This window comes from Mustela lutreola, chromosome 4 (assembly GCF_030435805.1).
Source record: "Mustela lutreola isolate mMusLut2 chromosome 4, mMusLut2.pri, whole genome shotgun sequence".
In the NCBI taxonomy this organism is placed as follows: Eukaryota; Metazoa; Chordata; class Mammalia; order Carnivora; family Mustelidae; genus Mustela; species Mustela lutreola.
Window position 1 is genome coordinate 58,556,870 of NC_081293.1, and position 18,060 is coordinate 58,574,929.

At 36.4% G+C, this 18,060-nt stretch overlaps 1 protein-coding gene across 2 annotated transcripts in view; it reads left to right on the forward strand.

Annotated features, from left to right (window-relative positions):
* The window catches only part of CTNNA3 (catenin alpha 3), a 1,866,967-nt gene that overhangs the window by 476,975 nt on the left and 1,371,932 nt on the right, over positions 1 to 18,060 (forward strand). For both annotated transcript variants that reach the window (XM_059170124.1, XM_059170125.1), the window contains exon 6: positions 12,417 to 12,680. In XM_059170124.1, the coding sequence (XP_059026107.1) occupies positions 12,417 to 12,680 (264 nt within the window). The remainder of the gene's footprint in view (positions 1 to 12,416; positions 12,681 to 18,060) is intronic.

Consider the following 18,060-nt stretch of genomic DNA (forward strand, 5'->3'; position numbering starts at 1 on the left):
AGAGAGCAGAGGACTTGAGTGGGTACTTATTTTTACTTTGTATTTGTATTTTCTTGTAGTCTTAGTTGAATCCTACTGTATAAATACTCGATTATATCAGAATACTCAAAATTTAATAAGATCATTAACCCAAGTTATTTCTGTTTCCTCAGTCAGATAGATCTGATTATTGGTTAATGTAGGAACATTAATTTAACTTTCTGAAAAACATGTCAAATCCAGGACATCTTTACCTTCATTCTGCTTAAAGTTTTGTTTTCTGCCAGGGAATATAGTTAGAAATCAGATATTTTCCAAAACATCCCAAGATATATAGGAATTAGCACTGAACAACACACTTACATGTAAGTGGTAACTGCTATCATCGGCTTTTTAAATGAGGGCTAGGCTAGAATACTGAAGAACAGTTCATAGGAAGATCTAGTTAGCCTAATTGGGAACACAATTAAAGAAGAATATTTTCATTCAAGGATGAGTATATCTTAGCTTCTTGTAGTTATGATTTCCTTTTCCAAAATTAGAATATTTTTCTCATGGAAAAGTAAATTATCTTATGGCAGTAACCCTTAGTGTTTTCTGGTGTCTTTACAATGGTAAGAGATAGGGGCACCTGGGTGTCTCGCTGGTTAACTGGCGAACTGTTGATTTCAGCTCAGGGTGTGATCTCAGGGTCCCGGAATGGATCTCTGCATTGGGCTCTGCATTCAGTGGAGAGTCTGCTTAAGGATTCTCTCTTCCCCTCTCCTTCTCTCTCAAATAAATAAGTCTTAAAAAATAAAAAAGTGGTGAGAGGTGTCCTTGATTCATTGGTCACTCTGTGCCAGCTCCCATATGAGGCCTAGGGGGATGAAAGAAGTAAGGCATAGTTATGACCCTAATAGGAGCTCATAATTTGATAAGAAACACAGGTATTTTGATGAATAACTATAGCAAATATTAATTGTTTAATATTTGCTAGATTAGTGCCATGTAAGCACTATTGGAGCACATGAGTAAATCTGTGTGTAACTGAACATGAGACTCCAAGATAGCTTGAGGGATGAGTAGACATTTCCCAAGAGATGTAAGGGGAGACTGGAACATAGCTCAAGGCACTTATAGAGTCTCTGTGGCTAGAGAAAAGGGTGCCTGTGAGATAAGTGGTAGGAAATGAGACTAGAGAGAGAAGCTGAAGTCAGATTATCCTTGTCTATAATAAAAAAAATATATATGGGTTTTATTTTGTGTGGATTAATAGTCACTTGAAATTTTAAATTGGGGATTGATGATCATTTTTGAATTTTAGAGGGATTCCTCTGATGATACTATAGAGAAAAGATTGTATTAGACAAAAAAGTTTTGTCTTTGGGGCTCCTGGGTGGCTCAGTGGGTTAAGCCTCTGCCTTCGGCTCGGGTCATGATCCCAGGGTCTTGGGATTGAGCTCCGCATCTGGCTCTCTGCTCCGTGGGGAGCCTGCTTCCCCCTCTCTCTCTGCCTGCCTCTCTGCCTACTTGTGATCTCTCTCTCTGTCAAATAAATAAATAGAATCTTAAAAAAAAAAAAAAAAGTTTTGTCTTTGACTTCTTCTTTGTACTTACAACCACTTCATTAGTTATCCCTAATAATTTCTCCTCTAGATTAGTCTTAGTAGTAAGGACAAGAACAAGGGTGCATACTAGAGAAATATTTAATGAATAGAATAGTAGACTTTATCTAATGATAGGGATAAAGGAATGGAAGTGTCAAGGATATTCTTCAGATTTTTCATTAGCTGGATATTGAGGCCAGTGAGTCTGAGAATGTTGGAGGAGAAACACGAGTTGCAGGGGGGAGTATAAGGGGGCAATAGGTTCAATTTCCCATATGTTTAGTTTGAGACTCAACTTGAGTTATGTTATCTGGAGTGCAGAAGAGAGGTTAACACTATCAAATAATGTCAACTTAAATTTAGTATTCACTGTCATCTAAGAAGATAAGGGAGAAGCATTTTAAGGACGGGATTAGATAATAGTTTGCTGTATAGAGAGAGATCACTAAGAACATTCTGGAAAGTATTTGACTTTAAATAATTTAACCTCATTTTACCCTCTAGGGTAGGAATTATTATTCCCATTTTGTAGCTGAAGTAAGGTTAATTTTTCTACTCAAAATCTGTTATTGGAGTGTTTTGTGTTGGGATCCTAACCCCAAAGCTCATGCTATTTCTATTATAATGAGACAGACATCCTGCCCTGGAGTGGCATCTGCCTCACTCCCATTCATTTATTGTAGGCTCCTCAGGCCCAAGGACATCCGTTATCTCTTTCCAATCCTTTCTAAGGTCAGTTACACATATGTTATAAATAGAAAACATGGAGGAGAGTGAACTCATAGGTTGACACAAACATCTGTGCTGGAACTTTAGAGCAGAGATCAGGACTTCTTTTTGGCCATTTTGGATTTGAATGTTTTTAAGTGGGGCAGGTATTCTATGGTGTGTGAGTGCCTTACCACTCCCTGTGGATTAACATTTGGCCTATTCGTGCTTCCTGCTTAGAATAAACATCTGAGTTTATAACCTTAGGAACATCTGAGTTATATAGCCTTATCTTTAGCCTTAGCTCTAAAGTCATACCTTAAAGCAGGTGTTTTCAAGCTGGTTGAATTAAGCCAAATAGTTTACCCCCCTACTCTGGGAAGAGCAACAATTAAACTATCATTACTAAGATGCTATATTTAGAATGTTTCCTTTATCAAAGGTAGATTGAAATACTTAAGACGATAGTTTCACTCTTTCTTCATTATGTCACTTATATTTTTAAGCAATCTAAAGGACTTTATGGATTGCACTTTGATTTCTATTTTTATAGTTTTGGCCAGAGGGTTTTTTTTTTTAATCAGTCTTGTACTGAAACGGAATTAAAGAATGTGTTTCTAATCTGAGTTGTATTACATATGATAATTATTCATCAGGAAGATATCCCTGAAATATATATTCTCTGTTGTGCCACCACAGAGCTATAGGGCTGTAGGGAAGTCTTTGATAGACATTGGAGGCAGATGATGAACTACTGACAGCAAATAAAAATAGCTGTGGGTAGAAGGAAAAATAAAATGAAAACAGAGAGGGAGGCAAACCAAAAGAGACACCTAACTTGAGGAAACAAACTGAGGATTGCTGGAGGTGGGTGGGGGATGGGGTAACTGGGTGATGGACCTTAAGGAGGGTACTTGTGTGTTGTATGCAATCGATGAATCACAAATTCTACCCCTGAAACTAATAGTACCGTATATGTTAACTAAATTGGATTTATATAATTTAAAAAATGAGTGTTAAGACAGAAGCCAGTCCTGGACCCTATTCATAGCTGGGCCATTAAATGAAAAATGACTAGAGCATGTTTGCCTGTAGGAAGCACTATAGCTATTTAGTAAATGCTGGCTTTCTTTTCTTTTTCTTTTTTTTTTTAATATAATTTTTTATTTTTTATAAACATATATTTTTATCCCCAGGGGTACAGGTCTGTGAATCACCAGGTTTACACACTTCACAGCACTCACCAAAACACATACCCTCCCCAATGTCCATAATACCACCCCCTTCTCCCAAAACCCCTCCCCCCAGCAACCCTCAGTTTGTTTTGTGAGATTAAGAGTCACTTATGCTGGCTTTCTTAAAAACAATCATCACCTCCACTTTTTATTAATCTTGTGTGCCTTTGGACATCTGTCCTTTTCTTTTTTTTTAACATTTAGGGGTAATAACACTTTTTTCCTCATGAAATTCTTTATGAGATGACTAGAAACTTATTAAACAAGATAAACTACTATGTGAATGTAACGCATTATTAATTAGTATTTGGATCAACATTCCTGGGCTTGAATTCCATTTGTACTAAGTTATGCTATGTTTGGAAAATGGTGGTCTATTTCTCACAAGTGAGTCACAGAAACTTAAATAGGATGAAATTGTAAGGAAAATGATGTTTTTGATCTTTGGCTAGGTGTTGAAATCCAACTTCTCTCATAGATTTTAATAAATCTGTACTATAGAGGAAAAGTTTTCTGACATGGATAGTTGAATCTTATTAGATTGAGCAATGAAATATACACACAAATGGAAGGGAAATGGGGAAAATCCAGTGACTCATGCCACTGGATTTTGTTTAGCGCATTATTTATCTGCTTTCCTATTTACTTCTTTTACTTTAATTGTATGGTAGATGACTTTAGATACAGTTTATTTTTTAGATATAAACTTGAGGCAAATAATAGATATAATATATAGTGTGTTTGTTTCAGGTAGATAGAAGATTAACACAGTGCCTTTCTTAACTTTATATATACATTTTCTTGAATGACATGGTGGCCTGCATTAGAACTAAGTAATAATGTTTTCCTAGGAGGTATCTTGGAGTTATTAGTATTCACTTTTGTGTAACTTCCTTCTACCCAAGGTATGCAATAATGGCCCAGAATTACATACCTTGGGGGATATCTTAATGCTATTATTATATGATTTCTCAGTTTTCTATTTGTATTTGAAGAATTCTTTTATTTCCCCCTTTATCATAGTTGTCCTATTAATCTAAAATGGACAAAGAAATAAGAGAAAAGCAGTAAAGTCCTCTTTCTGTTGCTTAATCATGTTTTGATTGTAAAATCTTGCATTTTTTCAATCTTTTTTTTCTTAACACTTTTTAATTATCTCTGTATTCTACTCTTATTTTACCATCTTCTGTCCTCATTTCAGTTAAGGCCAAGTATTCCACTTCCTAATTTGTGTTGGGGAAAAACATTTAAATTAGCAGGTGTTTGCACTATTTTGTTTTCTGAGAGAACATGAAGCTGCCTAGTGACCAGTGAAGCAGTTAGCAGGGAGCATCTTGGCAGAGGGAAGACCAGGGATAGAAGCCAACTAAGAATGAAATCCAAATAGCGAAGTATCCATGGGCTTTTCTGCTACACATCTTCTTAGTCTTAAGAAAACAAAAATGTTCTTCATTAGCTTTCCCTCCCCTATCAGAGTGGTTGTGTCAGTTCCAGAAACTTCATTTAAACACCTGGAAGAGAAACTCAATCATTTGCATGTAGTTCTGCTTTGTTGAGCAGAGTACCTGCTGAGCTATTCCACTTGGGCAGGGATGTAGCATAGTAAGGAAGTTTTCTCTGATCCTCTGAAATGAGAGTTCAAGGGTACATGGAATTAATTGCTATGAAAATCATTTAGCTTTGCCTTTCCAATGGTCAGGCTCTGGGACCTTTCTTTTTTTTATTTTTGTTTTTCAAACATTTAGATATTTTTCTTTTTCTTTTTAAATAAAAGACCTCAAAGTGGGTAGAAGATGTTAGCAAAATGGACTGCATATCCAGTTTGCTGATCCTTCCCTTAATATCATGGGAAATGCTATACCAGGGCAAGCCCATAGCTTATTTATATTAATGTCCTTTGCCAGGAGAAGTCGCAAACTGAATGTTTGCCTGGCTTTACTAATATTTTTGTTTTCCTTGATTTTACGTAAATGTTTTGACTGAAGTATAAGATACATTCAGAAATATGCATACATTGTGAGCAAACAGTGCAATGAATTTTTCCAAGCTAAACACACCCTTATAAACAGCACTCAGAGCAAGAAGAGGTGTGCCTGGGTGCCTCAGTCAGTTAAGTGTCTACTTTAGCTAGGTCAGGAGTCCTGGGATGGAGCCCTGCATCGAGCCCTGCATCGGGCTCCTGCTTAGAGGGGAATCTGCTTCTCCCTCTCAGTCTCCCTCTATGCGCGCTCTCTCTATGTCAAACAAACAAACAAACAAACAAATAAATAAAAGCAAACATTGTGTACTCTTTTGTTGTATCTCTTTTATTCCATATTTCATATTGTGGCATGTAGCTATATTTTGTTCATTCTCATTACTTTGGGTTGTTTCCAGCTGGGACTATTACGAAAAATGCTTCTAGGAATGCTTTTGCGTATGTTTTTTAAAGAACACACGAACATATTTCTGTATGTGTATATCCTAGGAGTAGAATAGCTGGGTCATGAGGTATATATATGTTCAGCTTTAGTAGGTAGAATTTTCCAAAGTAGTGGTACCAATGGCTTCACTAAAATTAAATGTTAAATATAATTTAATTTTGCTCTTTAGCTTCCTGTGACATTGTGATACATAAACTTGTTTAAACTCTCTGGATTATGTATATTCTCCACAAAATTTATTTCTTGGAATAATTATATAGTTTCTTATCCCTTCTGAATTTAACTTCCTATTACTTATTCCTTATCCTATTAATTATTTCTTATTCATTTGTCCATTTGTTTCTTTAAAAAATGTGTTATGCTCATAATATGTGCCACACACTAATAGAAAATGAGATAGAAAACAATTAAGTGTGATGCTTTCATTCAAGGGAATTATAATGAAGTGAGGGAAAGAGCATAATGAGCAGTTATATTTTTAATTTATTTCACTCAAATTTAAAAAAACTACTTCCTCCATCTATTGTTTCTAGATTTAGTAGAGAAGTCCATTAGTAACTTATCAATTCATTTATGATTTCTGGATTTTTTTTAGTCATGTGTCCTCCAGTATAAATTTTCTTTTTGCAAGGTGAACAGAACACCTTGATACTGAAGTCATCCTGCCTTTTCAAATTGATTTTAAAAAAAAACCACTCTGTTTTTTTCTTCAAGCATGATGACTGTACTTATAGTAATTCAAGTTTTAAGCTTCATGGTGTATAGGTGTTTTTTTGCTTATTTTTCTCTTTCTTTCTTTCTTTCTTTCTTTCTTTCTTTCAAGTTCAGTATTTTCTAATATCTTTTTTGGTGATTTACAATATATATATGGCCTTTTGAACTAACACATACAATTATCAGGTTTACTTCCTCAAGAAACAATTTATTTTTCCCAGGTTCTCTATATTAAAACATTCATCCTGGGTGAAGACCCTGTAACCTTCACATCCGTGGCTTCACCTCCCAATTATGAGCTGGTGATTCATAGATCTCTATTTCTACCCTAACTCTGAATTCTAGGTTCATGTATACTACATTTTCACTTGCGTATTTTGCTGGAATCTCACATTTAACAGATGACACAATATATTTCACCTTTATTTTCCAAACATATTATTCATTCTGTATTCCCCATCTTGATGAATACATCAACTGTGTACACATAGTGTTGAAAAAGTTTTCTAGACACATCTAAATACCTCCTCTCTCCTCCTTCATCTAAATATTACAAAGTCTTACCATTTTTACCTTCTGAATTTTCTTAGATCCATTCTACTACTGCCTAACAATAGTGTTCAATGTTCAGGCGCTCATTGTCTCTTGCCTGCATTATTGCCTAGTCTTCTAACTGCACTTCCATTCTCGCCAATCAACTAAAAGTTCACTGCTATTGAAAATACACACCTGAGCTTGCTGCTCTTGCACTTCTTTAGCATGCCATGTGACGAATCTCCTGCTTACCTTTCTAGCTGAATTCATCCAGCATTCCTGCTCAGGTTTCCTGTACTTGTCATGCCACCTACAGTGGCCTGTGTGCTCATGCCTCAGGCCTTTGCACATGCTGTTTTCTTTACTTGTTGTTCTGTTCTACGCATTGTTAACTTCTACTCACTGTTTAAAAGTTACCTCTGATAAATTTTCTTCAATCCCCTTGAGCCAAGGGACTTTCCTTTATGCTATGAATAACTATTTTAGCTCCCATATAAATTTGTCTCCCCTTCTGATCTGTACGTTCTTTATCTTTGCATTCTTTTTTTTAAAGATTGATTGATTGATTTTAGAGAGAGAGAGAGAGAGCATGCATGGACAGGGGGAAGGACAGAGAGAGAATCTAATGCAGGCTCCTGGCTAAGGGTGGAGCTGACAATGGGACTCCATCTCACCACCCTGAGGTTATGACCCAGGCCGAAACTGAGTTAGATGCTTAACCTACGGAGCCACCCATGCGCTCTTTTTATCTTTGCCTTCTTAACATTAGTGTACTGCCTGATCTACTCAATATTTATTGAGTAAATGGTTGAATTAATTAACTGATATCTTAGAGCCCTCCATTTTTATACTTTGTGATCTTTAAAATTCCTAAATATATTTTGTTCTCTTGCCAGGGTTAAAACTCATATGTTGCTTCTCTACCCACTTGCACAGACTTGTAAGGTCTTTTTTAATCCCATCTGTGTGTTTCTGCATCAGCTGGAAGCATTTAATGTCTCCTAAACTTGGATATCTTATGTGAGCTTTTTCTTCTGGAGCAATTTAAAAAAAGATATTAAAAAAGTATCAATTCCCAAGAAGCTGAATTCTTTAGACTTCTCTGTCCAGAGAAATCCCTAATTGACCCTATTTTTTTTTTGATGTATTTATTTGATGGAGAGAGAAACAACAGAGGGAGAAGGAGAAGCAGACTCCCTGCTAAGCAGGGAGCCTGATGTGGGACTCAGTCCCAGACCCTGGGATCATGACCCTAGCTGAAGGCAGATGCTTAACTGATTGAGACACCCAGGTGCCCTGACCCTATCATTTAATTCCTATTTTGACCTGATTTAAAATTTTAGGATAAATCAACAGCCTAGGAACTTTTGAACCCATGATACCATCAGTCAAAACAAAATAAAATAACCACACTCACCACCCCAACCTTTTGTTTAGAAGGGTGGCATTAATCCCTCCCCGCCTTTTAAGGGTTCTATTTATTTATTTGACACAGAGAGAGAGAGAGAGACAGTGAGAATAGGAACACAAGGAAGGGGAGTAGGAAAAGGAAAGCAGGCTTCCCGCTGAGCAGAGATCCTGATGTAGGGTTCAATTCCAGGACCTGGGGACCGTGACCTGAACCAAAGGCAGATGCTTAACAACTGAGTCACTTCGGTGCCCCCATTTGTTCCCCTTTTATCTGTGTACCAATTTCCTACATTAAATTTATCCTTTGAGGTGCCCTTCAGGAGAAATGATCTTGCCTTCTCAATTTCCTTTACTTAAACTCCGTAAATGCCTTTCTTTCCCCCCCACCTGCTGCTGTAATATGTTATTTTTTATATGTTCACTGAATCTATCTTTTCTCACAGATTTATCAGCTTGCTATTTAGGATTTGGTAGTTGCCTTGGGCGGGGATAACAAAGCATAAGCTCAAACTCCAAAACGTTTTAGAATTTTTTTTTTTAAAGTATTTGTTTAGGGGCGCCTGGGTGGCTCAGTGGGTTGGGCTGCTGCCTTCGGCTCGGGTCATGATCTCAGGGTCCTGGGATCGAGCCCCGCATCGGGCTCTCTGCTCCGCAGGGAGCCTGCTTCCCTCTCTCTCTCTCTCTCTCTGCCTGCCTCTCTGCCTACTTGTGATCTCTGTCAAATAAATAAATAAATAAAATCTTAAAAAAAATAAATAAAGTATTTATTTGAGAGAGAGGGAGTGAGTGAGAAAGAGAGAGAGAGCAGAAGAGCAAAGGTGCAGAGGCAGGGAAAAGGAGAGAGAAGCAGACTCCCTGCTGAGCAGGGAGCCCAGTGCAGGACTCGATCCCAGAACTCTGGGATCATGACCTGAGCTGAAAGCAGACGCTTAATTGATTGAGTCACGCAGGCATCCCTATAATTTTTTTTTTTAATTCCAAAGTTCCTACAACATTAAAGTTACCACAGTTAATGGTGAGATATACATAGCCATCATCAGAGTGAAAGAACTAATACTTTAAACCTTATCTTTCTTTGTAGTGATATATGTTCACAAACTTTCACCTTTCAGAAACTACCTAAACATTGATCTTGCCATTCTACATAGAGCAGTGTAATGCATAGGTCACTTCCGATGGTATTATGTAATTAGGTTTGATTATTGCTCTATTATGCAGAGAATTTTCTTCAGCTCCTTCTGAGTATTCATACTTTTTATCATTATACCTCTGAGAAGTGTGCATCCTATTTAAACATTCAATTATTTTTCTTCCAAATCACACTGAGATAAATGTAGGTAGTGCTATAAAATTGTGGGAAGTTTGAAAATCACTAAGAGCATCACAGGACAAAAACAGTACACCACGTTTGATAAATTTTAGGAAGACTGTTTTAGGAATATTTTAGGAAGAATAAATTTGTCCTCTTTCCATAATTCTCTACTATTTTTCAAGTACATTCCATTTCTGATGTGCTGCTTACTCAATCTCATGAGAACATTGGTAAAAGTATCATTACCCCACATTTAGAGATGGAAAAACATTCACTGAACGAGTAGAAGACTTACCCTGAACACAGTGCTAATGACAGAGCTGGAACTAGAACCTAGACCAGAAATATAAGAGGGAAATCATAGCAAGCCAAGAAAACTACAAAGTGTCTTGTTTAGGGTAATTAGTGAGTACAACAGTGAGTTGACAGCTACTTCTAACTGTCCTCCCTACATCTTGTAAAGAAGCTAATCTCCCCTAGAGCCTGCATGAAGTCACAGACAGCCTTTATTTTCAGAAAGGAAGGAACTAAAAATATAGTAGCACAGCCATTTATTAACCTCAGGCAACATTATCCCGAGGTAGCAGAGTGTTTTGAAAAACGTATGGGATTTGCAATCAGAAGACTTAGGTTTAGATCTCAGTTATTTTGCTAGCTTCTTAATCTTCTCACACTAAATACCTATTTAGTTAAAATGGGGCTAATAACACCAGCCTTATTGCCTCAAATGGTGTTGTGATGATCAATAAGATATTATCTAGAAGCACTTTATAAATTATGTCATTACTCCTCCCTGTATAGTAGCAAATAAAGGAAATCCTTCCTGTGTAGGAAAGACTGTAACATAGTTGTTAACATCATAGCTTAGCAGTTATACTGACTTGCGTTAGGGTACAAGAATTGCCACCTTCTTGTTCTGTAACTTGGCTCAGGAACTTAGTCTTTCTAAACCTCATTTTTCTTCCCTTTAAAGTGGGGGAGATAATATCTTTTCATAACTTTTATAAAGATTATATAAGATAGGGTATATGGAACACATAAGCTATTGTTAAGCTCTCTTGAATTAGTTTTCTTTAAGATGAACTTTTACTTTATATTAATAATTTTAGATTTCCAGAAACGTTGTAAAGGTAGTATGGAGAATACTCATCTACCTTTCTTCTGGTTTCCTCTGTTGTTAATATCTTACATTTGCTACTTCTGAACAAGCATTGATATATTACTATTAACTCAACTACAGGTTTTATTTGGATTTCACCAATTTTTCTATGAATGCCTTCTTTCTGTTCCAGGAACCAGTCAAGGGTGCCACATTGCCTTTAGTTGTCATGTCTCCCCTATCTCCTTTGGTTTGTGCAGTTTGTCAACCTCCTTCTTTTTCATGATCTTATCATTCTTGAGGAATATTGTCCAGGTATCATGCAGGATGTTCCCCAATCTGGTTTTGCTTGTCGTTTTTCTCATGATTAGATTGGGGTTGTGGACTTTTGGAGAGAATAGCAGAAAGGTGAAGTGCTGCTCTTGTCACAGTGTGTCAAGGGCTGCCTGATACCCACATGACATCACTGATGATGTTGACCTTTATCACTTGGCTAATGTAGTGTTTACCAGGTTTCTCCATGGTATTTTGAGCTAACTCTGATCAGCTATCACTTATATCAGACTTTCTCTTCCCTGTCTTCCCACTGTTTGGAATGCTTTTCATTTATATTTACTGCAAATGTCATATTCAGAAATATCTTTTCTGACCACCCAAGCTAAAGCAGTCTCTATAACATTTCACTTTTATGTTTTCTTCACAACATTTATCATTGCCTGAAATTGTCTTGTGTATTTGTTTACCTAGTTTATTCTTTGTTGATAGTTCCCCACCCCCTCAAACAAGAACATAAGCTTCAGGAGAACAGGATCCTTGTAGGATTCACATCTGTACACTTGGTGTCTAGAACAGGGCTAGCATATGCTAAGTACTCAATAACTATTTTTTGAATAATTGTCAAAGAGAGAAAGATCCAGGATTAAATTATTAGTAAGTATTTCTGAAAAAAAGTGGAAAATAGCTGAATGGTAGGAGGTTCAATTTAATATTCTTAACTGAATCAGTTTAGTTTTAATGAAGAGGTTAAATGCAGTCATAAACATCTATGGAAATAAGTAATCAACATGCTTGTAATCCAGGCTCTCTTATAATGCACTTAATAATGTGAATGTCAGAGTATTTTTCTGACTTATAAGCAAGCTATGACTGACAAATATAAGATCTACTTAGTTATTATACGTCTACGCCATTGTGACCTTTATTTGCTAATTGGCTCAGCTTTCCTATTGTAGAACTTTTTAACAGAATCTGAAGGAGTGTAGAAATAATTGATGCCCTTGATTTTAACTTATACCTGACTTCTTAGTGTCTATTATCTTTTCATTTATATTGACAGAAAAATGGAGCTTTTTTGTATAAATCTTTCTTTTATAACCCATGGTAAGGAAGCTCTCTTTTTATGTGTTTCCTTAGGACTTAAAATCTCCAAATCAGAGGGATGAAATTGCAGGGGCCCGGGCCTCACTGAAGGAGAACTCCCCCCTCTTGCATTCAATTTGCTCAGCTTGTTTGGAACATTCTGATGTTGCTTCCCTCCAAGCCAGCAAGGACACAGTTTGTGAAGAAATTCACAATGCCCTCAATGTAATTTCAAATGCTTCACAAGGCATCCAGAATACGCGTGCCCCACCAGAACCTAAGGCAGCAACACTAGGAAGTGCCCTTGATGAGCTTGAGGTAAGTGGAGAGAAAGATAAAATGTGATTTGCTGTGTCTCAATATGAAAATAACAGATATGGGTTTTCAGATTGGAGTATAGACTGTGAGTAAATAAAAATCCAATTACTTTATCAGTCTCCATCATTGCCTTGTGTCTTCCAATAAAATGATTAGCAGGAAAATATTCCTTTACATTTCTCCCAAGGAAGTCAATGAATTTTAAGTGGGATTGTTGATTACACTGAAATGATGATTTTAGTTTACATCAATCAATTTACGAAATATAGGATTTATCCATTCCACAAATACTTATCATTGGCTATGTTCTTTATGCTTGGGATCAAATTGAGTACTGCTCCCATGAAGCTTATGTTCTCAAAGAAGAATAGAGGCAAAAAAACAAAATGGACATCGTAGATAAGTAAATTGTAATGAATGTTACATTGAGAAGGCAAGATGACTTGGAGGCTTGAAAGAGATTACATAATTGGGCAGATGGGGATCTAGGATGAAGGTTTGAAATCATGTCCCACTGTTTAAGGGACAGCACAGAAACCAGGGTGCCTGAGTGGGGAGAATAAGGGGATAAGTCAGAGCTGAACTAAGGAGACCCAATGGGGACAGGTTATGGAGGACTCTGTAGGCTTTTAGTGGCTCTGGCTTTTACTTCAAGTTAAATGGGATTTATTGTAAGGTACTAAGCAGAGGTATGACACTTGAGTCTTAAAAGGACTATATCGGCTGCCTGTAGAGTATAGACTGAAGGGGAACAAAGAGAGAAGCTGAAAAACCAGGCAGAAAGCTATTATGGTCATATATGTTCCATTCTTACATTTTATGTTGATCACCTCAATCCATCTCACAGTTTAGTTTGGACCAGGATGGCATCACTGATTATTAAGGTAAATTTTATAAGTGAAGCCAACTGGATTTGACAGAACAGATGTCAGATGTGAGAGAAAGGAGTCATGGCTGACCTTGCAGGCTGGGTCATCCAAAACACACACTGAACAGAGTTTGGGATACAGAGTGTTGTTACGTATTAGTATATGAGAAGGGAAGAGGAAGGGAGCAGGATTGAGCCAAAGAAGTCTACCTGTAAGCCAGATCCACAAAGCCTAGATCAATCAGCAGAGAGCTCTAGAAGGAGGAGTCCCCTCAAGTGTACCTTGTCAAACAGAAATAGCCAGGCTTTTTTTTTTTTTTTTTTTCTTTCCTCTTTTTTTTTTTTTTTCCCTTTGCCTCTGTCTGTCACTGGGCACAGGTCATCCTGCTCTGGGAAGGCTATATGATGTCCAGGGATAGGGAAGAAGGAGCAGTCCCTTGCAACTGAGAAACTGACCACTGGGGGCCATCTGCTGGCCTCAGTCCCCACAGCTGAGCAGTAAGTCCTACTTGGAAGGGAGATATGGACAGTACACCTCTGTGTCTACCAGAGATAATGACAAGGTTTTTTGTTTTTGTTTTCTTGTTTTTTCTTTAGCAACTGCATGGATAGCTTTCATCAACCATGATAGGGAACACTGTGGGTGAAGCCAGTTTTGAGAGGGAGATCAGAAATTCAATTTTCAACATGTTGAGTTTGAGATATTTATCAGACATTCAAGTTTGATGTCAAAGATAATTAGCTATACAAGTCAGACATACAGTTTAATGGGAAGCAAGGTAGAGTAATGCTTAAAGATAAGGGTTTTAGATCTCTTTATGCTGAGGTTCCTATCTCTGCTATGGCACTTATTAGGAAAGTTATTTAATTCTCAGTTTTCTTACCACTAAAATGGGAATAATAGTAGGGCCTACATCATAGTGTGGTCAGAAAAAGTAAATTAATAGTACAGGTAAAATGCTTAGAACAGTGACTGGCACATAATAAGTGCTCGATAAACTTTAGCTCTCCTTATCATGAGTGGAAATGACTATTTGGAGGCAAATTCTTCCCAAATGAAATCAATGCAGTTAAATTACTGAAGTTTTCCTGGTAATGTAAAAAATAAACTAAGCACATATAATTCCTATATTGTTCATAACATTATTTTACTTTCATGATAAACTTAGCATGAAAAATCGAATTCATTTAACCTTTATGTTTTTCTTTTAGTTACATATCTTTAAACAGATGCCTTTATTTCTAATCTAACATTATTAAATTTATTATTATCAATACATGTGCAAAAATTTAAGTTCCTAATTATTAGCACCTATGTGAAAATTCTAAATAAGGTAGATGATTAGTGGTGACTCTTGAATGGTACCCATAATAAGACTGAAAACTCTTTGTAGGCAAGATTGTGTATCTTAGTGATTTTATACCAGTGATACTAGCAGAAGTTAGGTCCCCCTAACTTGTTAGTATGTAACATTTCTTGATAGCTAAACAGTTAACATAAATGTATGACTTAATTATTACAGTGTCCTTATAAGATACTTTTGTTTTACAGAATAAAACAAAATGAAACTGAGACTTAGATAAGTTATATAACTTGCTCAAATCAGAAGCCTAGTGAGTGGTAGTATCCAGGAAGTGATCTAGTCTGATTCCAGAAATTATTTCTAAGTTCTGTGCTATATTGAATTCTCACAGATACTCCTTAAGGTGCTTTTTTATGCTAAGATTCTTAGTCTGTGTGAACCATCAGAGAAATTATAAATGTAATCAAGCACCTGGGTCATTTAAATAGAACTAGTCTGTATTTGGAGAGTAGCTAATATGGTGAGGTAAAATTTGTTAAAATGGATGGATAGAATTGTATATAACATTTTTCATAGTACTAAACAGAATTATGTCAGGAGTAAGATGTCCAGTTTATCCCAGACACTCACTCTATATTCTTGGAATTATAGAAGAAAACAGATGATTTCTAAATTCTTCCCTTTTTTGGGACTTCTATCTCTCTTTAATTGAAAGTAGCGGCTACAGGCAAGATAAGGCAGTGGTTAGAGAGAAGGAGAAGTGTGTGTGTGTGTGTGTGTGTGTGTGTGTGTGTGTAGCACTGACAGGAGTGGGAATAGGTATAGTAATGGCACCTTCCCTTTTTTAAGATAAGTGGCTGACTCACTTCTGAACAAGGCAAGAGGGAGTCCCAAAGATTTCCTAGAAATCTTAATGCTGTCTTAACAACCTTTGAAATCAGTTCTCAGTTAAAGCTAAGGCTGCTCAAACCAGTACAAAATATATATAAAATATCTGAATTACAAATAGGTGCTGAGGCTGTCTGAACTAGATAAAGCAGAATTTATTGAGCATTTAGCTTTTTAAAATGGTTTTGTAAATTAAATGGTTGCATTTTTCTTTATTTACAGGAAGCTGTGTTGGTAAAAGATCCAAAATAACCTTTGCTCTGTCTTGCCTCTGCAAATATAATACTATGAAATAAACTGATGTAGTAAATACTCTGTTGGGAGTAAGTCTCATTAAATGTTTATAGTGTGGAAATGTATCAGAGTGCTTATTCAACAACTACCATGCTGAAGCTTTGTTAAATCTTTCATTCTGGCTCATGGCTGGTTGAGGGTATGGAATCTGAGATTTATTGGTAAAGGAGAAAATAGAACTTGAATTAGAACACTATGCAAGCTAGAGGGGTTGATTCCTTGGAGAGCCTAATGTGAATTATAGGGCATTCTTTTGCATTTGTGACTGAATGAGAGTTGAGAAGAGTCCAATTATAGATTAACAGAGTTTTGAAAATACTTTTAAGCAAGAAACTTTGCCAGTGAAAATTGCTTTGAAACTCCAAGTCCATTAAGACATATTTTCTCTTGTGCAGTAGGATAAAGTAGCTTTTATAATCATGGTCTGTAAGAATTATCCAGATCCTCATGTGATAAAGATGATAATAACAAGCGTTTTTTTTTTTGTTTGTTTGTTTGTTTGTTGGTTTTTGTTTTTTTAGTATTTTTTCATTTTCAAAGAACTATCATATTTATTTTCTTATTTTTGGGTATTAATTTCTTTATTATCATTCACATATTTCTTTATTCCTATTTTTTGTTGTATTTCCAACACCTAGAATGATGCTCTATACATAGTAAGTGCAAGGTGATTATCACTGAATTGAAAGAAGGAAGCAAGAAGGAGGGAGGAAAGGAAAGCATGCAGGTAGCAATGCTGTATGTCATTTTGTGATTTGGATTGAAGAGCATTTTCCCTTTACTCCTTTTTTCCCCTTTCCTTTCTCCAGTTGGTAGTGTATGTAGTTGCGGTATATTGCTCTACTTGACTTTTAAGTGGGACATGAATTTAGTGAGGTAACTACTAGAAACATATCTAAGGGATAGGCTGCTTAGATTTTTTACTGTGATAAGAGAAAAATTTTCTATTCTTAGTAGTTATTTAGCCTAATTTCTATCTTTAGTTTAGATTCCCTGCAACTGCTGAGATCTGCTGTCTTTACTAAAAGTAATAATTTTGAGGAATGTTTTTACCTGAAGGAGAAAACAGGACAATCCTCAGAGTAGCATTTCGTAGCTAAAGAATAAATAGGCATCACTGATGTCTAAAAGCACTATAATATGATTTATTTTTAAAAAGGCTTGATTTCTAGAAATATAGTGAACCAGAAGAACTAAAAGTGATATGTAAAGTATTTTTAAATACATGGGTAATATAATAGGTAAATTCAGTTGAGGTCAGCCAGATACAAAGAGCCGACATCCAGACTAGCAAGCCAGCAACAGCACTGTGCTGGCAGATGTGAGAATTTCTTTTCCATTATGGCCTGTAGCTTGAATTTTGAAAGACCATGAACTGAGGACAAAAAACAAAGCTTATATTCTGCCACCTGGAAAGTCACATGAGAGCCTTTGCATGAAGCTGAGGATCCTTTAATTTGACCATCTTATTGAATGAACAAGGAAAACACTTTCCTATAGCAAAAGATAGGAAAACTTGGCTGGCTTAACTTTGGCTCTGGGCAGCTCAGAAAAAAGAATACAAAATACCTTGGAGATTTTTTTTAAAAGATTTATTTATTTATTTTAGAGAGAGTGTACGCACACCAAGAGTGGGGTGAGGGGAAAAGCAGAGGGAGGAGAGGGAGAGGGAGCGTAGCAGACTTCCTGCCAAGTGTGGAGCCTGAAGGGGGGCTCAATTTCCAACTATGATGAGATCATGACCTGAGCCAAAATGAAGAGTTGGAGGCTTAACTGACTGGGCCATTCAGGCACGACTGTCTTAGAGATTTTTTACCCATAACTTTATCTTTATCTGGACTTTGGGTCAGAATTCATATTATCTGAATAGCTTCTAAAACCCAAGCTGAAAATATAAGGTGGTTCTGTCTTAGCAGTACCTCCAAGTACATGCCAGAAGTAAATTCAAGTTCTCTGTTTACTTCTTACCTAGTCCACAAAAAATTCTCACAAATAGGCAAGATACATGAATGAGACTTTGCAGAAA